This window comes from Heterodontus francisci, chromosome 22 (genome assembly GCF_036365525.1).
Source record: "Heterodontus francisci isolate sHetFra1 chromosome 22, sHetFra1.hap1, whole genome shotgun sequence".
NCBI classification, from domain to species: domain Eukaryota; kingdom Metazoa; phylum Chordata; class Chondrichthyes; order Heterodontiformes; family Heterodontidae; genus Heterodontus; species Heterodontus francisci.
The window spans coordinates 74,626,771-74,648,820 of record NC_090392.1 but is presented as its reverse complement, the minus strand read 5'-3'; the positions used below and the strand labels follow the sequence as shown (position 1 = coordinate 74,648,820).

Here is a 22,050-nt window from a genome sequence, read left to right as displayed (position 1 = left end):
GCATTAAAACAAATACACCTCAGACCACCAGTCCCTTTACGTTCATCATCTGCTCCCTGTCTACTCTTTCCCTTAGTCACGCTGACTTCATTATCTAGTTCCTTACAGGCTTTAGTTACTACCTCCTTACTGTCCACTGACCTCCTCATTTGGTTCCCATCCCCCTGCCACATTAGTTTAAACCCTCCCCAACAGCGTTAGCAAAAGCACCCCCAAGGACATTGGTTCCAGTCCGGCCCAGGTGTAGACCGTCCAATTTGTAATAGTCCCACCTCCCCCAGAACCGGTCCCAATGTCCCAAAAATCTGAACCCCTCCCTCCTGCACCATCTCTCAAGCCACACATTCATCCTGACGTGGCACTGGTAGCAATCCTGAGATTACTACCTCTGAGGTCCTACTTTTTAACTTGGCTCCTAACTCCCTAAATTCTGCTTGTAGGACCTCATCCCGTTTTTTACCTATATCATTGGTGCCTATGTGCACAACGACAACTGGCTGTTCACCCTCCCCTTTCAGAATGTTCTGCAGCCGATCTGAGACATCCCTGACCCATGCACCTGGGAGGCAACATACCATTCGGGAGTCTCATTTTCGACCACAGAACCGCCTATCTACTCCCCTTACAATCGAAACCCCTATGACTATAGCCCTTCCACTCTTTTTCCCGTCCTTCCGAACAGCAGAGCCAGCCACGGTGCCATGAACCTGGCTTCTGCTGCCTTCCCCTGGTGAGCCATCTTCCTCAACAGTATCCAAAATGGTATACCTGTTTTGGAGGGAGATGACCGCAGGGGACACCTGCACTGCCTTCCTGCTCTTTCTCTGCCTTTTGGTCACCCATTCCCTTTCTCCCTCAGCAATCCTAATCTGCGGTGTGACCAATTCGCTAAACGTGCCATCCACGACCTCCTCAGCATCGCGGATGCTCCAAAGTGAGTCCATCTGCAGCTCCAGAGCCGTCATGCGGTCTAACAAGAGCTGCAGCTGGACACACTTCCAGCACGTGAAGGAGTCAGGGACATCAGCAACACAACTGTAGTTGCTGATTCCTGTGACTGCAACTCCTGGACCCCGCTGCGCCAGGACTTTTAGTTGTTGGAACATAGCCTGATCGACCTGGGGCCCTGTCTTAGGCAAGACACTGGGTGGCCCCACAATTTAGCGATGCCTCCCTTCATTTTCTCCTCCAGGCTGCAAGGGAAAGGTGGGAGGTCCTCCTTCCCAGGGATGGCAAGCCTGGACGGCGATCGGAGAGGAGGTAAGCAGCTGTCGGATCACTCCCCAGACATGGGTCCAGTACAGAAAGAGAGTCAACGACCTCCTTCGGTCTGCCAAGATGAGTTTAAGGAGGAAATTTCCGAGCATGAAGGCACAAACCGCCAATGGTGGGTTGAAGTGAGGGCGAATGCACGGAGGCCAGCCTTGGAGGTACAGAGAGTTGAAGGGCATTGGAGGGCTGAAGGAGCTTGTAGAGATAAGGAGGGGTGAAGCCATGGAAGAATTTGGTGAGTTTATCAAGAATGGATGAGAATTTTAAATTTGAGACTTTTGTGGGCGGGGGTGTATGGGAGCCAATATGGATCCATGAGGATTAGGTGATGGGTGCACAGGATAGGATCTACTGGCAGAGTTTTGGATGGTGTGCAGTTCATGGAGAGTGAAGAATGATAGGCCAGTTGGAGAGCATTGGAACAGGTGAGTCTGGATGAGTCTGAATGAGAATTTAAGCAGCAGATAGGCTGAGGTAGTGGTTGAGCTGGGTGATGCTACTGTTAGGAATCTGAATTCTGTTTCAGTATTTAGACAAAGAAGGTTCCAGTCCTGTGTCTATATTAATAATGTATTCAAACACCAAGTCAAAAGGCTTGCAGATTTATTAGGGATTAGAAGTTACAAATATTCACGACCAACATTCGAGGTTACATGGGGTGTGTCATAAAAAAGAATCCCTTAGAGCAGCCCAACTCAGCTTACTTATTCCAATCTCTTCCCTCTTGTGATTATGATCTAAGTTCATTTGTATTGTTTCTAAGTGGTGCCAATCCATAGGCTTAGGATGGAGTCTGCATTCAGTCCCATCCATATCCAAAAGTCCTTGGCCTGGTCCCAAAGTTGCACATAGAGTGTCGATGTTTTGGTTAGAAAGGCCTTCGAATAGAACCAGGTCTCCATTTGGAGGTGATAAAGTGAATGTAAAGGTAACTATTTTTCAGCTAAGCTTAGGGAATGTTATAATTGCCCTTGATGCAAATATAAAGTCAGCCCTTTTTTGCCACCTTTCAATTTTAGGTTTATTAAAATACAAAAATAATCTAAATAATATAATGGATTACAGTCTAGCTCCAGGTCATTACCATTCGCTGCATAAAAAATGTTCTTCCTCACATTCACCCTGCACCTCTTGCCCAAAACCTTCAATCTCTGTCCTCTAGTCCTTGTACCATCAGTTAGTGGGAACAGTTTTTCCTTGTCTACCTTATCTCAACCTGTCATAATCTTATACACCTCTATCAAATCTCCCCTCAATCTCCTTTGCTCCAGGGAGAACAACCCCAGCTTTTACAACCTAACCTTATATCTAAAATCACCCATCCCTGGATCCATTTTGGTAAATCTTCCCTGCACCCTCTCAAGGAAACTCACATCCTTCCTAAAGTCCAGAACAGGATGTAATACTCTAGTTGGGGCCTAAGCAGAGCTTTATAAAGGTTCAAACAATGGGATCTTCTAGTTGCAGATTGAAAATCGCGAACCGCTGCAACCACTTCAGCGTACTGTGAGGATCTGGGCAGGGGGGTGCGGGGGTGGGGGGGGGGCATCAGGGTCTGAAGAGGAGTAATTGTCTAAGCACTGGTCAGGAAATGACACGCAAACTGAGTCCAGTGACTGGTTTACCTTGGGAAATAATAACTGGAACTGTCAACATTACAGAGTGGAAGCAGGCGGTGTTTGTGGGTGTGGGGTCAGAAATTCAGCTCAGGGCCAAATAGGATGCGAAGGTTGCAAACTAGTCATCGGGTGGCAGAGCACAGAACTGCACCACCTAATGGATAAGGTGTACATTTTACACTCATTTTCACCTTTCTTTTATATAAAGACAGATTTGCCTTTATATAGATATATCTTTCACCCACCTCAGAACATACCAAAGTGCTTTACAACCAATGAAGTACTTTCAAAGTACAGCCACTGTCGTAATATAGGAAATATAGTGGCCAATTTTCATATAGCAAGCTCCCACAATAACAATGAAATAAATGGCAAGTTAACCTATATTAAGTAATGTTGTTTGAGGGATAAATATTGTCCATGACACTCGGGAGCTCCCCGACTCTACTTTGAAGTAATGCTGTGGAATCTTTTCCGTCCACCTGAGAGGACAGATATTTATGTTGGAATATTAATGCTAAACTATGAAAATCCATATGAAAAACAGAAAGATAAGCGCTGCACCTGTTCTTCCTGCCATTCCTTCCTCGTTCTACCCTTTTTTCCTCCCTGCTTGCTCTGGCCGACTCTCCTGATTTAACTTGGACTATTTTTCTATCTAATCTAACTCATCTACCTTTCCAAATATGTTGTCCCTAAAAGTTATGTTTTAAACCTTTCACTTTTTTTCTCTGACTTACCCTCCCATTCAGTTTGAAAGTGGGAAATCTTTTTCTAAAAAAAAGTTTTTCCATGCTGCAAGCTGGCAACAAAGGGAAGTTTTATGAATTGAAAGCACCAGGCTTAATAAATTGACTGCGTCGTATCATGTTCCAGAGATGGTTGAATTTCCTCAGGTGTCTCGTATTCCAAAGACCTCAGTTCAAGACTGAGATAACTCGCTGTAGTAGTGATGGAATACGTGGCTTTTCCAAAGGATTTTGTTTCTTTTTGCAGCAGAAAATTACAACAATAAGAAGGGTAATAATTTAACATAAATTAGAGTATCGTGCTAGGTCTCAAAACACTAATGTGCCATTATTGAATGACTTTTACTTAGCACACTAGGTGCTGGTATTCTGAGGTACTGGCTTAAAGGGGTGAATTATTCACAGCGAATGGCCACAGAAATTCACTGTCATAAAGCCATAACAGTTTTACAGCACAGAAAGAGGCATTTGACTCATCACAGTAATGCTAGCCCTCCCAAAGAACACTTGATTTATTACCATTCCCATTCTAAATTTTCCATGTTTAAGGAAGATCAAGGTTCAGATGCCATAGAATCAGACAGCACAGAAAGAGGCCATTCAGCCCATTTTAATTGTCGCTGATCAACATCAGCATTAATATTTTTATCAGTCTCTAGGGAAGCTAGTGTTATAAGGTGGATTATTATATCAGTGGTGGTGTGTAATATGCAAGTTCCTTCCCAAAACTCCAAAATTACAAGTGCTAGCAGTGAGAAAGAATTCGCCAATTTTTTGTGCACTTTTGGGGAAGGTGACTTACTCAGCGAGCGTGGAGAGGCTGCAGTGTCCAACCACTTAAAAAGTCGAGGAATGGAGATTGAGCAATTGGATACCAAGATTTATGAAGCAGAAAATGGGAAGATGAAAGAGTTTGGAAATTGAATTTTCCACATCAACCACATAGTGGAAGCATTAAGTAAGTACATGTGAGGTGAATGCACAGCCTACTTCATAATACAACCCCGACCTACTCCTGGTAAACACATGAGGGAGAAAGGAATAGAAGGTTCTGATAGGGGTGAGATGAAGAGTGGTGGGAAGAGGCTACTGTGGCCCAATGGCCTGTTTCTGTGCTGTTCATTCTACATACTTATAACATTCTTCCATTTTCCACACCAGCTTTTATGGTCCTTCTAAATAAGGCTGCCAGTTTACTACCAAATTTGGAGTGGTTTCAGACTTTGGGCCTATGACCTATAAACTCATTTCATCTAGACTTTCAATACATCAGCCTGGGCTAGATTTGAACCCGGGCCTCACAGAGGAGAAAGGCCAATGTGCCAACACATCCTGCAACCCTGGATTCAGAGCAGCATTTCATTAACCAGGCAGTGTCAAAGTCTTGAAGAAAAAGACAGAAAAAAATGAAGGTGCCAAGTCCCATCAGGTTTCACTTTCTACTGCTGTTGCAGAAGTGTTTCCCCATAAAAGGACAGATAGTCTGTCCACAACCCCAGCAGAGCTGTAACTGATGAGAAGGTACCATGTTGTTTTTACAGACCCCACAGGGCTCAGCTGATTCCAGTCTGGACGCAGGTTTGCTGTTCAAACTTGCTTGAAGCAAATCTTTCAACTGCTGTGTTGTTATGGGATCAGGGGCACCTATTACATCAATCACTCGGATCCTTTGTGGATCCCAAACACAGTCTTCCTCCAATCCACTGGGAACATTTTTCATTCCACAGTTGGGAGGGACCCAAGCTGTATCGTATCCCTGTTGATTCCAAGTTGTTGCCATGGGATGATTTTCTCTGTCTATTTTCTTGACTTTCCCTACTCGTACTTTTAGCATTAAGATAACTCTATCATTCGGACTGTTGATTGGATACCTCCGAGCTTTCTCTTTGTCTCTGCTAACATAAACTCCAGGGCCGAGCATCCCCTTGCTTGATTGCTTGAAGCCTGATTGTATTATAGACTTTGCATTGCTGACTGAGGTTCCATGGTACATGGTATATTCTCTCCCACTCACTGGTTCCTGATTTGACTGCAAATGATGATGATTGTCATAAATAGTCTCCCATCCAAAAAACGTCAACGCCATCACGCCACTGACTCCAAGCTGCTCAATCACACGGAGAAGTGCTGCTCTGCAAACAAACAACAAAAATAAATTGCAATGTAAATAGAACGGATGTATCTCCTTGAAGATTGCTTTGTCTTGCATTAATTTAATTCGGTTACAACCCGCTCAAATAGGGAAGTGTGCATGCGTATGTGATAGCATTTTTATGTGTGAGGCTGTGAATACCGAACAGTTGTGAGTGTGTCTCTGTGTTTGTCTATGTGTGAACGTCTGTGTGAATTAGCACATGCCCAGCAGAGGCACAGTGGGTGAATGACCTCCTTCTGTGCTGTATAATTCCATGATTCTATGTATATGTGTGTGCATGAATGTATGTGATAGTGAAATTACATATTAAAAATGTTTGAGTGATCATGCATGTGACTGTATTGATGGCAAACTTGTGTCAATGGGCCAAATAACCTCCTTCTGTGTCTGAAATTTTCTATTATTTCTATGACCTGTGTGGGCGACAATGTCAAAGCCATCTGCTATGTGCGAGTGTGAGTCAGTGTGCATGCACACCTACAGCAGAATTAGCTATCAGCCAACATCACACCAAAAGCTGAGACATCTGTGAGCTGACTGATGGCTATCAAAAAAATCCAAGCTTTGGATTTCAGAGCACGTTAATCCAGCTCACACACACCTTTTAAACATGTTAGCATGAACCGGTGTCCAGCACTTTTTTATTTATTTTAGAGATACAGCACTGAAACAGGCCCTTCGGCCCACCGAGTCTGTGCCGACCAACAACCACCCATTTATACTAACCCTACAGTAATTCCATATTTCCTACCACCTACCTACACTAGGGGCAATTTACCTATCACCTGCAAGTCTTTGGCTGTGGGAGGAAACCAGAGCACCCGGCGAAAACCCAAACGGCCCCAGGGAGAACTTGCAAACTCCGCACATACAGTACCCAGAACCGAACCCAGGTCCCTGGAGCTGTGAGGCTGTGGTGGTAACCACTGCGCCACTGTGCTGCCCAGCATATTTTTTTTTACTCATTCATGGGATGTGGGTGTCACTGGCTAGGCCAGCATTTATTGCCCATCCCTAATTGCCCTTGGGAAGGTGGTGGTGAGCTGCCTTCTTGAACCGCTGCAGTCCATGTGGGGTAGGTACACCCACAGTGCTGCTAGGAAGGGAGTTCCAGGATTTTGACCCAGCGATAGTGAAGGAATGGTGATATAATTCCAAGTCAGGATGGTGTGTGACTTGAAGGGGAACTTGCAGGCGGTGGTGTTTCCATGCATTTGCTGCCCTTGTCCTTCTAGTTGGTGGAGGTCGGGGTTTGGAAGGTGCTGTCTAAGGAGCCTGGGTGTGTTGCTGCAGTGCATCTGGTAGATGGTACACACTGCTGCCACTGTGCGACGGTGGTGGAAGGAGTGAATGTTTGTGGATGGGGTGCCAATCAAGTGGGCTGCTTTGTTCTGGATGGTGTCGAGCTTCTTGAGTGTTGTTGGAGTTGCACCCATCCAGGCAAGTAAGGAGTATTCCTGACTTGTGCCTTGTAGATGGTGGACAGGCTTTGGGGAGTCAGGAGGGGAGTTACTCACCTCAGGATTCCTAGCCTCTGACCTGCTCTTGTGGCCACAGTATTTATATGGCTACTCCAGTTCAGTTTCTGGTCAATGGTAGCCCCTAGGATGTTGATAGTGGGGGATTCAGTGATAGTAATGCCATTGAATGTCAAGGGGAGATGGTTAGATTCTCTCTTGTTGGAGATGGTCATTGCCTGGCACTTGTGTGGCGCGAATGTTACTTGCGAATATTACAGATGCAATATCCGTACCATTTCCAGATAAATCCACTGCTAATAACTTTCATCACACAATTGGGTGGGGACTCAGAATGTATTCTATCCATGCTGATTTCAATTTTTTTGTAGCTTGAGATGATTGTTTGTGCCTATTGTCTTGACTTTCCTTAATTATACTTTTAGTATTAAGATAACCCTATCAGTAAGATGAGCATTTAATGGATCATTCATCACTTACTTTTTGTTTCTGCGAATTTGACTTCAGGACCTACTGCTCCACCCCTTGATTGACTGAAGCCTGAGTCAACTTACAGATTTGTTCCTTCGGGCATTTAATCTCTTTCAGGCCAATTATCTACCATGACACGTTGCAGCAATGATGGGTAACAACATTCCCGAAAGGAACTATTGCTTGTTTAAGTTCTACAATGTGGAAAATCACTTTGCTTCCCAAACTGCCTATGGCCTACAGCACACATGCTATCAGATATCATACGCACCAATACCCTATATCACCTACTTTCCTTCTTTGTTCCGAGTTTTAGCCACCTAACAAGGAAGGACTTTGACCCTATTATGTATATTACTGCCAAAATGCAATTTTGTAAGATTTCCAATCTGCACATCTGCAAGTGGTGTGTGAATACTAATAGACCAGGGCTAAGCTCACACACCCCCTGTGTAAAATTCCTGCACCTGAATTTAAAAAAAGCAATGTCCAATGGATTCCTAAACAGACTATAAAGTTACAGCACAGAAACAGGCCATTCGGCCCAATAGGTCCATGCCAGTGTTTATGCTCTACATGATCCTATCCCTATCCCTCTTCATCTAATCCCATAAGCATATCCTTCTAATCCTTTCTCTCTTATGTGTTTATCTAGCTTATCATTAAAGTCCTCCATGCTATTCACCTCAACGACTCCTTGTGGTAGCAAGTTCCACATTCTGACCACTGCCTGAGTAAAGGAGCTTCTCCTGAATTCCCTGTTAGATTTATTAGTGATTATCTTATATTTATGGCCATTAGTTTGGGTGTGACCACACTAATTCCATCATGGGTCTGCAGAACATTGTGGAGAGACTAGCTAAACTGGAACTATTCTCCTTAGAAGATTAAGGGGAGATTTAATACAGACATTCAAATTATGAGGGTTTTTGATAGATTAAATGAGGAAATATCGGGCTGAATTTTCCTGAGATGGCAGAAGTCCCGCCTCCGGTGTCAAAAATGGGAGCCAACACAACTTCAGTGGGCGGCAGGACCTAGGGCTGCATTTTGCGGGTGGCGGCCAATTAAGTGGCCGTTGCCACGGCTGCCATTCAATTGAGGATGGCAGCCCAGCCCCAAGAACTGCTGGCCTAATCAGAGGGCCAGCAACTCAGCAGCACCATCACTAGTGGTGGCCATTACTGAGGCTGCAGTTGCCTCGAGAGGGCGCCTCAAAGGCCGGATGCCCTCTGAGACAGGTAAGTTGGATTGGGGGTAGGTGGAGCCTGCATTTGTGGGGGGGGGGGGGAGGGGGGTGGTTTGCTGAGTTCCATGGTGCTATTGCCCAGGGGGCGACCATTGCCACCTGTGGATCCCTCCATGAGCCATGGTGTGCCCATAAAGTAGCTTCCCCTCCCCCAACCCCCCAGAACCCACTGGAAGGCTGCCAGGTTTCACTGGACAGTCTCCCCACACAGTGGCGAGTCCCCCCGATGTGGGCAAAATGCCCATAGAGGTGGGAAGTGGCCCTTAATTGGCCACTTAAGTAGCTCAATTGGTCTCCCAGTGGGCGGACAACTTCCCACCACTGGCACAAAGGAATGGCAGCAGGAAGCTACCCCCTGATGCCTTCCCACAGCGTTTGCCAGCCTTCCCTTCTCCCAGCCTGTCCCCACAGGGCCTGGAAAATTTTGCCCACTGATATCACTGGAGGAGGGTCAGTAAACAAAGGTTGCAGATTTAAGATAATTGTCAAAAGCGTCGGAGGGGAAATGAAGAGAATTCTTTATTATTCAGTGAGTTGTTATGATCTGGAATGCGCTGCCTGAAAGGGTAGTGGAAAGAGATTCAATAATAACTTTTAAAAGGGAATTGGATATACACTTGAAAAGGAAACTTTCAAGGGCTGTGGGAAAAGATGGGGACTGGGACTTGGATAGTTCTTTCAAAGATCTGGCACAGGCACACTCGGCCGAAGGGTCTTCTTCTCTGCAGCACGATTCCATGATTCTTCAACAATATTTATATCACTGGGTTATAGAAACATAGAAAAATAGGAGCAGGAGCAGGCCATTTGGCCTTTCGAGCCTGCTCCGCCATTCTATACGATCATGGCTGATCATCCAAACTCAGTAAGCTGTTCCCGCTTTCTCCCCCTATCCCTTGATCCCATTAGCCCTAAGAACAATAGAAACAATATCAACTAATCAGTGACATAAGTCGCTCTCCATTTTCCCCGAGCTGTTCCTGAAGTTGTTGATTGAAGCCAGGATACTATTTCATGGGTGTCAAACCCCCCTCCCCCCACCTAATAACTGGTCAATGAATACCAGTAGGATATTCAACCATGGAGAGCATCGCTGTGAAGTCAAGTCCTGTCCTCACCTGATAACCGCATTTTTTCAGGAAAGTTCTCAGGAGAGAAATCAGGAGCAGGAAGCCTGATTTTTTTTTCCTTCTCTGGTCAGGGCACTGAGGCTGATTGTAGCCCCACCCCAGTTAGACACGTTGGGAATTATGACTGATACTTCCTGGTTTGTAAAGCTCATGCAGAGGACATTTATCCACTCAACCAGCAAGTGTGCTACATTTAGAATTCAAAACCCAAAATGGGTCTCACGTACAGAGTGGTAAAACATATACTTCAAACAGTTACAATGAGAGAAACAATCAGGAAGGAGTCATATATAAAATGTCTGTAGTGGTCATGTCTTTTAGACATCCGATAAACAGTCCAAAATACTCAATATATAACATAACAACTAACTCACCAACTTGATCAACTGATCTGAATTGAGTCAGTGGATGAAAAGTTTAAGCTGTAAAAGTAGATTCCTTCCGAAGTTTGAGAGCAGCTTAAAATTCACACTCCTCGGCAATATTTAACTTTCAATTTCAATATCCTGAAATAGAAAAAAAACAGGCTGCCTTGTTAATTATGTCACTATTTAAAGGGCCCAGAACACAGATAAACTACTTAAACAGCCTGGAGCTAAGTGGGAGCGGCAGAGCCACTAATGATAATCCTGGATCCAAATCCTGACATCTTGCTGTTTATTTTCCCTCAAACTCCGAAGGCATCACTACCCCTCCTAATATGCAGAGAGTATTTCTTAATTTTTCTGCTTACTAATTTTATCCCTCTTCTGCTGAAGGTGCTGTTAACTGCTGGAGTACTGGCCTACAGGCCCTGATAGCCCTGTGATACATTGTTCAAGTGGCTTTTATTCCCACCCATGGCTTGACCTAAATGTTGATGAGTTCTCTGACTGGGGGAAACGACATCAAAGACAAACTAATCCTACACATAGAATTGTTGAACATTACAGCACAGAAGAAGGCCATTTGGCCCATTGCCCCTGTGCCAGCTCTCTGAAGAGCTATCCATTTAGTGCCATTCACCTGCCCTTTCACCATTCCCTTTTCTATTCTTCAAATACTCGCCCGTTTAATTTTTAAAACCTTTTCCTAACCTCTATCTTGATTCTTTTGGTGAGAATCTTAGAAATAAGCCTTTATTTTTTCTTTTTATTCATTCATGGGATGTGGGCGTCGCTGGCTAGGCCAGTATTTATTGCCCATCCCTAATTGCCCTTGAGAAGGTGGTGGTGAGCTGCCTTCTTGAACCGCTGCAGTCCATGTGAGGTAGGTACACCCACAGTGCTGTTAAGAAGGGAGTTCCAGGATTTTGACCCAGCGACAGTGAAGGAACGGCAGTATAGTTCCAAGTCAGGATGGTGTGTGACTTGGAGGGGAACCTACAGGTGGTGGTGTTCCCATGCATTTGCTGCCCTTGTCTTTCCAGGTGGTAGAGGTCGTGGGTTTGGAAGGTGCTGCCTAAGGAGCCTTGGTGCATTACTGCAGCGCATCTTGTAGATGGTACACACTGCTGCCACTGTGCGTCGGTGGTGGAGGGAGTGAAGGTTCGTAGATGGGGTGCCAATCAAGCGGGCTGCTTTGTCCTGGATGGTGTCGAGCTTCTTGAGTGTTGTTGGAGCTGCACCCATCCAGGCAAGTGGAGAGTATTTCATCACACTCCTGACTTGTGCCTTGTAGATGGTGGACAGGCTTTGGGGAGTCAGGAGGGGAGTTACTCGCCACAAAATTCCTAGCCTCTGACCTGCTCTTGTAGCCACGGTATTTATGTGGCTGCTCCAGTTCAGTTTCTGGTCAATGGTAACCCCGAGGATGTTGATAGTGGGGGATTCGGCAATCGTAATGCCGCTGAATGTCAAGGGGAGATGGTTAGATTCTCTCTTGTTGAAGATTGCCATTGACTGGCACTTCTGTGGCGCGAATGTTATTTGCCACTTATCAGCCCAAGCCTGGGTTTGTCCAGGTCTTGCTGCATTTCTACATGGATTATGCCGGGCCATGAGGTTACAGATGGTGGATGAGAACAATTCAGCTGCTGCTGATGGCCCACAGCATTTCATGGATGCCCAGTTTTGCATTGCTAGATTTGTACGAAATCTATCCTATTTAGCACAGTGGTAGTGCCACACAACACGATGGAGGGTATCCTCAATGTGAAGACGGGACTTCGTCTCGACTAGGACTGTGCGATGGTCACTCCTACCAATACTGTTATGGACAGATGCATTTGTGGCAGGCAGATTGGTGAGGATAAGATCAAGTATGTTTTTCCCTCATGTTGGTACCCTCACCACCTGTCGCAGACCCAGTCTAGCAGCTATGTCCTTTAGGACTTGGCCAGCTCGGTTAGTAGTGGTGCTATCGAGCCACTCTTGGTGATGGACATTGAAGTCCCCTACTGAGAGTATATTCTGTGTCCTTGCCACCCTCAGTGCTTCCTCCAAGTGGTGATCAACATGGAGGCGTACTGATTCATCAGCCGAGGGAATGCGGTAGGTGGTAATCAGCAGGAGGTTTCCTTGCCCATGTTTGACCTGATGTCATGAGACTTCATGGGGTCCAGAGGCGATGTTGAAGTCTCCCAGGGCAACTCTCTCCCGACTGTATGCCACTGTGCCGCCACCTCTGCTGGGTCTGTCCTGCCGGTGGGACAGGGCATACCCGGGGATAGTGATGGCAGTGTCTGGGACATTGTCTGTAAGGTATGATTCCATGACTATGATTATGTCAGGCTGTTGCTTGACTAGTCTGTGGGACAGCTCTCCCAACTTTGTCACACGCCCCCAGATGTTAGTAAGGAGGACTTTGCAGGGTCGACAGGGCTGTGTTTGCCATTGTTGTTTCAGGTGCCTAAGTCGATGCCGGGTGGTCAGTACGGTTTCATTCTCTTTTATTGATTTCGTGAGTTATTCACTTATCAACTATTGTTCCTCCTTTAATAAAAACAAAAACAAAAAGTGCCAGAAAATACTCAGCAGATCTGGCAGCATCTGTGGACAGAGACGCAAAATTAACGTTTCAGGTCAGTGACCTTTCATCAGAACTGGCAATGGTTAAAAATGTAATAGGTTTTAAGGAAATAAAGTGGGGGTGGGGCCAAAGAGAACAAAAGAGAACATGTTGATAGGCCATAGGGTCACAGAGAATAACTGACAAGGATGTCATGGGGCAAAGGCAAAGGCATAGAGTGTGTTAATGGTGTGATGAACTACAAAGCGTTAGTGCAGAGAGGGTGTTATATGACAGAATAATGAAAGCCCTAGCCAAATGCACAAACATGAAAAGAAAACAGTGGGCAAGCACATGATAAAAAAAATTGAATGATGAAACAAACTATAATAAAATGAAATAAAAATAAAAAGTGAAACTGAAAATAAAAAATGTGGGCCAATCATGCTCTGATGAACTCAATGTTCAGTCCGGTAGGCTGTAGCGTGCTGTAGACAGCAAGATGCTAATGTCAAGTCTCTACAAAGCATGATGGGAAAAAAGGCCAAGCTCACACAAACACCAGATCTGCGAAAGAAGAGCTGAGGTTGTGGTTTTGTGACGGTCAATCTGTTATGAAGGAAGAAGAAACAAAACTAGACTACTGACTGAGCAGATCCTAGGCATCAAGAGTCGTTAGTCTTGCGGTTATCAAGGATGCTATATTAAGAATGGATAAGAGAACAATGGAGCAGATGTGGCCTGTTTACGAGACCCTTGGACAGGTGACTTTAGAATCATGAGGGTCCTAGATGATGTAACCGTCTCTAACATTCTGGAAACCAGAAGAAAACATATAAAAGCAGGAGGGATTCGAAGCTTCGGCAGCGACAACCTGGGACCAACCATCGCAAAGGAAGACCCTGAATTCGGCACTCAGAGAAGACTACAACCCACGCGGAGGGAGCCTGGCCAGTTTGCCTCTCACAGGTAGTATTTAAGTTCAAGTCGTGAGTCTTGCGACCTATTGTAAGCAGTAATAACCGAGAATAGTGAGTTTGACGCAAAGTTGAAGAAGTAATTAAGCACTTGTATGCTTTAAGTGATTTAAGTATTAATAAAGTGAAGTTATATGAGACTGTGGTTTCAGTGTATCTTTGTCCATCACGTCAGTTGACACCCCAGAGAGAGAAAGGGTCAACAGTGCCTAATCGGTAAATGAGGTGCTGTTCCTTGAGCTTGTGTTGATGTTCACTGGAACACTGCAGTAAGCCCAGAATAGAGATGTGGGCATGAGTGCAGGGGGGAGTGTTGAAATGGCAAGCGACAGGATGCTCGGGGTCATGGTTATGGACTGAGCGGAGGTGTTCTGCAAAGCGGTCACCCAGTCTGCGTGTGGTCGCCAAACAAGGAGACTGCATTGTGAGCAGTGAATACAGTATACTAAATTGAAAGAAGAACAAGTAAATCGCTGCTTCACCTGAAAGGAGTGTTTGGGATCTTGGTTAGCAAGGAGAGAGGAGGTAAATGGGCAGGTATTACACCTCCTGCAGTTGCATGGGAAGGTGCTGTGAGAAGGGGCCGAGGTGTTGGGGGTAATGCAGGAGAGGATCAGGGGTCGCAGAGGGAATGATCCCTTTGGAATTCTGACAGGGGAGGGGAAGATGCGTTTGTTAGCAGCATCACGCTGGAGGTGGCAGAAATGGCAGAGGATGCGGAGGCTGGTAGGGTGGAAAGTGAGGACAAGGGGAACCCAGTTGTGGTTCTGGGAGGGAGGGGAAGGGGTGAGGGCAGAGGTGTGCAAAATGGGCTGGACACGGTTGAGGGCCCTTTCAACCATAGTGGGGGGGGGGGAAATCCTTGGTTGTGGAAAAAGGGAGACATCTCAGAAGAGCTGTTGTGGAAGGTTGCATCATCAGAGCAGATGCATTAGAGTCTGAGAAACTGGGAGAATGGAATGGAGTCCTTACAGGGGACAGGGTGTGAGGAAGTGTAGTCAAGGTAGCCATGTGAGTCAGTGGGCTTATAATGAATATTAGTAGACAGCCTATCCCCAGAGATGGAGATAGAGAATGTCAGAGATGGACCATGTCAGGTGAGAGAAGGGTGGAAATTGGAAGCAAAGTTGAAAAAGTTTTCCAGTTCGGGGCGGGAGCAGGAAACGGCACCAATACAGTCATCAACGTACCGGAAAAAGAGTTGGTGGAGGGGGCCAGAGTAGGACTGGAACAAGGAATGTTCGACATATCCCTCAAAAAGACAGGCATAACTAGGACCCATGCGGGTACCTATTCGCAACACCTCTTACTTGAAGGAAGTGAGTGGAGTTGAAGGAGAAGTTGTTCAAAGTGAGAACAAGTTCAGTCTGGCGGAGGAGGGTGGTGGTGAATGGGAGTAGTTGGGCCTCTGTTCAAGGAAGAAGCGGAGAGCCCTCAAACCATCTTGGTGGGGGATGGAGGTGTAGAGAGATTGGAAGTCTATAGTGAAGAGGAGGCGGTTAGGGCCAGGAAACTGGAAATTGTCAAAATGACGTAGGGCATCAGAAGAGTCTTTTACCTCCTTTACCTTATCAAAGCTCATCAATTTGGAATCTCACTGTCAAATCTCTTAACATTTTCTGTTCCAATGGGAATTGCTACTTATATCTAAAGATTCTCATCCTTGTACCAGCTGTTGAACTTCCAGTGGAGATCGCTGTATGGTGGTTATGAATAGTATCCCTGGCCAGTTTTCCCTCTTTAGCCTAAAGGGTGCTCAGGCCAACTGTAATACCCCTCATACCACTCCTGTTAGGGGAATTACAATGGGCCTAAACTGTGTGAGTTGTGGTTCAGTGGGGAGATTGCCTGCCTCTGCATCTGAAGGCTGTGGATTTAAGTCCCACTCTAACGTCTTGGGCACAGAAACTTAGCTGATACTGCAACGGAGTACTGCACTGTCAGAGGTGCCATCTTTCAGATGTCTCCCCTCTCAAGTGGATGTAAAAGATTCAATGACACTATTCAAAGAAGAGTGGGGGAGTTCTCCCCACTGTCCTGGTTAATATATATCCCTCAACAAATCACTAAAAAGCATATTATCTGCTCACTATTACACTGTTGTTGCAATTTAACTTCCCGGGCTCCCTCCATTACAACACTTGAAAATAAAAAGCATTTCATTGACAGTTATTCACTTTTAGATATCATAAAATTGTGAAAAGTACTTTATAAATGCCAGTCTTTCTTCATTTTTCCTGCAAAAATCAATTGTTGGACAGTCCTAGTCTGTTGGGTGCAGATGCTCACGTTCTAAGCCATTGGGGAAAGTATTCTGATACTATCCATGTGCTTATGCATGGACAGAGAGGAGGAGAGTTTGGCAGGGAGAGTCACTTTGCACCAGCCTCCCTCATCCCCAGTCACACAGCAGCACAGGCAGAAGCGCAAACGTTGATTGCTCGCTTGCCCTCACACTTGGAGTTGGTGACCAAGAATGAAAAAGGTACAGAATGGTAATGTTATTGGACTAGTAATCCAGAGGCCTGGAATAATGCTCCGGCAACATGAACTTAAATCCCACCACAGCAGCTGGGGGAATTTAAATTCAATCAATTAATAAATCTGGAATGAAATACTCGTCTCAATAATAATGCTTATGAAACTACTGGATTGTTGTAAAAAAAAAGCATCTGGTTCACTAAAGTCTTCCAGAGGAGAAAATCTGCCAAACTTACCCAGTCTGGCCTACATGTGGCTCCAGACCCACAGCAATGTAGTTGACTCTGAAATGGCCTAGCAAGCCACTCAGTTCACCACCACCACCTTCTCATGGGCCATGAGAGGGGCGGGCAATAAATGCTGGCCTTGCCAGCAATGCTCACGTCCCAAGAATGAATTTAAAAAGCACCTTTATCTTCAAGGCTGTTTTATCAAAAGGAGTTTTTCCCTTTGCCAAAGAATCACTCCACCATTTTTAGACACAGATGTCTCAAGTGTAAGTTACATGAGGATTCCAAAATTATTCACAGGCTCTTTATTTAAACAAATGGAAAAAGTTTAGACATAAACATTTTCTGCCAAAGCTGTGTTCCTTTACCAGTACTGAGCTGTGATAATGTTCACTACAAGATGATTCATATCCAACTTCCTTTGACATATTTTTTATGCAGTTTTACAATGCAGGCTGTGCTAATTCACAATAGAAAAAGTAAATCATTGTAGAAAGTGGTACATTTTTAAAAGTAAGCAGGAAACACCACAGACTATTAAGAGTATTGCCCATATGAGTTTAGTGCAAAGTTTATCTCCTCAAAACCCCAGGGGTTAATTTCCTTTGGTAGCACATAAGTTAATTCATACATGTGAAACACCTTTGTGAACAGTTTAACTGTTATTTTAAATAGGTAAGGACAATGGAAAACTAAATATTACACTATTATAGAGCATGATATCCCCTGAAGTCAATATTATACCCACTTACTGCAAAATCTAATTAGTGTTACTTCTGTTTCTGACAACAATGTAATGAAAGAAGGCAGTTTAGTTGAAACTGTAAACTTGATATTGTATATTGTACAATGTTACTGTAATAAGAAAGGACTTCCACACCTTGTATCTCTGTATCATGATACAGAAACATGATCCTTACAAAGTGGTTACCACAATAGCCCAGGCCTTTGTGTGCTTTGATCTACTCTCCTCCTCCTTGGCGTACACCTCCATATGTGTGGCTAGTCATCCATTGGTCATTTATTATGTGTTCATTTAAATAGTCAGGGCAAGCTATTTAACCACAGATGGCATCACAGCTAAGTCCAATCCATTCCTTGCCTGAAACTGCTCATGCACGGCTGAATGGATTGGGCTGGATGGTGATCATGAACAGGTGCCCTGGCTGATTTTTCTCTTGCTTACCCCAAGACAGATCAAGCAAATAGCAGCACCCAAACTGCTACTCCATCTGAAATCTCCCAACTCAACATGGAGATTTGAGCCTGGAACACTCCTACAATGTATGACTCAGTAACACGTGGAGTGGTGTATTCACTCTCTAAGCTTTCTAGGGGAGGACTCCTGATGCTTGTATGAGTGTTAGATTTATGTGGCTGAACTTTTGCCTCAGGGCGGAAAATGGGAGCCAACACTGTTTCCGAGTCCCGAGCCCACTCCCGGGATTGGAATTTTGACCAGGACACCCCCTTAATTGGCATGGAGATAAGTTGCCTGTCCAATTAAGGGTGACGAATAGGCTCTTGAAGCTGGAGGGCCAATCAACTGCCTTCCAGCTTCAGAGAAGCATGTGAAGGAGGAGTTAATGAAACATTTGGAAATTTGGGCTGAGAAGGAATGTCACAAAGCTTATTTGCCCAAAGCAGAATATGGTGTCTATGTCATTGGCCATTTCGATGTATAAATGGGCTTGCGACACAATCATATGTGTTTCTGGAAGGAGATAGAATTGATGGATATGGTGAGAAGCAGGCAACTGGGGAAACAGCTTGTTGGATCTAAAGACCTTTCCTTATTCCTGATATTCTTAATATTAATAGTGAAGGGAAGGAGCAGGACTGAAGAGAAAAATTAGCTCATTCAAAAACAGACAATGGTTTAAAAGCAACCACCAGCAAAATCTCCCTATTTCCTTCTTTGTTTACAAACATGTTTGCTCATAAAAGGGCAGATGACCTTCTCACACCCCCAGCATCTCTGAGTTAAATGAGACGAATATTTCTGAAAGCCACAGATGTCACACTGACCCTTGACCTTCTCTTTCTTGGCCATCGTCTGTTGGCGTATCAGCTTCCTCAGATCCTTCTTGACCTGGTCATCTGCATAGGCGATATCCACCACCGTAATCCGTTTGGGATCCCAGACGCAGTCTTCTTCTTTTCCACTAGGAATGCACATCATCCCACATTTCGGTGGGATCCAGGCAGAGTCGTAGCCATTCTGATGCCAGGTTGTTTGAAGGGGATGATTATCCATATCTATTTTCTTCACTTTTCCAACTCTAACTTTCAGCTTGAAGACCACTCTATCCTGGGCTGCTATTTGTTTTGGGTATGCCCTTGCTTTATTCATATCTCTGCTAATGTACACGCCAGGACCCAGGAGCCCATCCTTGGATGGTACAAACCCTGAACATATTATATTTGCAGCATTGTTTTTGTGGGTCCCATGGTACATAGTATAGCCACTGCCACTTTGAAGCTCCTGTCCCGATTTCAGGTGCCCTTTATCCTCGTAGATGACCTGCCACCCATAAAACTCAACAGACATTTTTCTGACCGGTGTTTACCTTCTTCTTCTGTTGTCACATGAGACCTGTAAGAGGAAACATTTATTGCTAAGGTCTCACCCACAGCCTGAAGTATACTTTCATGAGAAAACTAGTGAGAGACTGTAAAATGAAGAATTGGTATATTTAGACTTCTCCAGAAAGACAGAGTAAAAACCCTTTAAAATATCTGGGTTAGGTTTATATGTTTACATTGTCTGTACTTTGTGTATTCATTTTCTAACGTGACAAAATGTGAAATTTTTCTCCTACTTTTTTAAATTCTGTCTTCTCATTTCAGTATGTTCAGGGTTAAAATCAAGTTCAATTAGAAAGAAAAACTTGCAATTATATAGCGTCTTTCATGATTTCAGGACATCCCAAAGTGTTTTACAGCCAATGAAGTACTTTTGAAGTATTCTCACTTTTGTAATGTAAGAACAGCCAAGCTCGGGGAGAGTTTCTTTGTTCATCATCGAAATACTCCCTTGGGAGCTTTCACATCCTGTCTACAAGGGCAGACAGGTCTCAGTTTAATGTCTTATCCAGAAGACAGCACCTCTGACAGTGCAGCATTCCTTCAGTACTGCAGTGGAGTGTCACCCTAGGTTGTGTGCTCAAGTCTCTGAAGTGGGGCTTTACAACCTTCTACCCTGTGGTTTAGAGCCAAGGCTGACACTATTAAGAAGTAACCCAGCTATGCATTGCATTATTCCAAAGTAGCCCTTCTCAGAGACCAACTGGCTGTGTTCACACCAACTGGGCTTTCGGTATGAGTAATAGTTTATTGAGGTCCATTAGGTTGACATGACCTGTTTTTTTGGGGATAGTCCATTAAGATTAAATGAGGCAATAACTGGATTGGGTCTGACCCTTACTAGATGGCCTCTGCTGATGCTAGGTGTTAATGCCTGGAAGTGCCTAGATGGGTATGTATTTATGCCCGCTTGTTTGAACTCTCGCTGCCAGAGAAATAGTTTCTCTCTATCTACCCTATCAAATCCTTTAATTGTCTTAAGATCTCAATTAGATCACCCCTTAATCTTCCATACACCTGGAAATATAAATCTAGACTATACAACCTATTCTCTTGATTTGACCCCTTTAGCCCCAGTGTCATTCGCGATCTCAGCAGCTTGCTGTATGTCTGTGAAACATGGGCCACCTTCACTGTCTGCGGTGCATTATGGGTATGGCCTGACAGGACAAAATCATAAATGTGGGAGTCCTCTCAAAGACAGATCCCAAGCGTGTTGGCACTGACCAAACACAGGCGGCTTTGGTGGATCGGACACGTCCGCAGGATGGAAGATGGTCACATACCCAAGGACCTTTTTTATGGTGAGGTAGCCGGAGCCAGATGACCAGTGGGGCACCCAAAGTCTGCTTCAAGGATGCTTGTTTAAAGGCGATAATGCAGCAAAAGATCTGTGTGACATCTTTATCCCATGTTCAGTCTCTGTTATTCCATGTTTAACACATTAAATATATATGAATTATGGTCCCAATTGAATAGGCGCCCTTTTGCTGTCTGGTGCCCCTTTGCAACAATCACATAAAACATTTCTTACCGGTTTCTACCTCCAATTCACAGTTCCAGGGCTGCGTAGACCCCTCTCCCTTCTCTCCACCACCACCCGTTTTTAAAAAAACCTGTTATGTACAAGAAATCAAATGATTGAAAAGTTCTTTCTGCTGCCAACCTTTAAACGGATCGATTTGCCGCTCAGTGTATGAAAGTGACATTTATCATCTTTCCAATAATCGCGAAATTCATCGATGAAATTAACTACACCGCAAAGTTCTTTCCAAAAGTCAGAATTAAGACTCATCACCTCCTATCTGCCTCTTGCTCCCGACAGTTTTCAGTCACGGAAATCGAAACCAACTTTTCAACTTACCATTTACTTTCGGTTCTGTGAAGGGGAAGTCTTCAAATGGCCAAAACCACGGAATTTTTGGTGAATGCTGCTAATTTTGAATTGTTTTCCAAATCTCTCAAATCACTATCATTTTCTTCCTTTTTTTGCAGCGTTCAGATGATGCTCGAATTTGCCCTTGAATTATCATAACCAGAACGGTGATCCTACTTTTCAAACACCATTTCCTGGATAGGGTACATAGAGGGTCTGTGAGCCACATCCTTCCAGTTCCTGCATCTGATGCCCACTGTCTGTGTGGGTGCCTTTACCAGATACCGACTTTAGCAGGTTATGAAATCATTTAGAAAGAAAGATTTGAATTTATATAGCACCGTTCACAACCTCAGGTCATTCCAAAAGCACTTTATAGCCAATGAAGTACTTTTGAAGTATAATCACTGTAGTCATGTAGGAAACACAGCAACCAATTTGTGCACAGCAAGCTCCCATAAACAGCAATGTGATAATAACCAGATAATCCGTTTTAGTGATATCGGTTGTGGGATAAATATTGGGGATGATATATTAGCACGGATAGAGGATTACCTAACTAACAGGAACCAGACAGTCGGGATAAATGGATCATTTTCAGGTTGGCAAACTAACTAGTGGAGTGACACAGGGATCAGTGCTGGGGCCTCAACTATTTACAATCTATATTAATGACTCGGATGAAGGAACTGACCAATTTGCTGACAATACAAAGATAGGTAGGAAAGCAAGCGTGAGGAGGACATAAAGCATCTGTAGGTTAAGTGAGTGGGCAAAAATTTGACAGTTGGAGTATAATGTGGGAAAATGTGAGACTGGCTACTTTGGTGGGCAGAACAGAAACAGAAT

At 44.5% G+C, this 22,050-nt stretch overlaps 1 protein-coding gene across 6 annotated transcripts; it reads right to left on the bottom strand.

Annotated features, from left to right (window-relative positions):
• Positions 1 to 1,305: 1,305 nt before the first annotated feature.
• On the bottom strand, positions 1,306 to 21,182 carry LOC137381447 (uncharacterized). Of its 6 annotated transcripts, XM_068054052.1 has the most exons (4): positions 21,124 to 21,182; positions 20,860 to 20,941; positions 10,498 to 10,629; positions 1,306 to 5,772 (listed from the first exon to the last, which is right to left on the bottom strand). In XM_068054052.1, the coding sequence occupies exon 4, from the start codon at positions 5,724 to 5,726 to the stop codon at positions 5,073 to 5,075; it is 654 nt and encodes a 217-aa protein (XP_067910153.1). In that variant the 5' UTR covers positions 5,727 to 5,772; positions 10,498 to 10,629; positions 20,860 to 20,941; positions 21,124 to 21,182; the 3' UTR covers positions 1,306 to 5,072. The 6 variants fall into 6 exon arrangements, with proteins under 6 accessions (XP_067910153.1, XP_067910152.1, XP_067910154.1 ...); XM_068054051.1 differs by having other exon boundaries at positions 20,860 to 21,150; XM_068054053.1 differs by having other exon boundaries at positions 1,306 to 5,767; positions 20,860 to 21,150.
• Positions 21,183 to 22,050: the final 868 nt, after the last annotated feature.

What these genes read in the sequence shown, in the direction of transcription:
- LOC137381447 (XM_068054052.1), bottom strand. Translation starts at nt 5,726, where the DNA reads ATGGCGTTGACGTTTTTTGGATGGGAGACTATTTATGACAATCATCAT.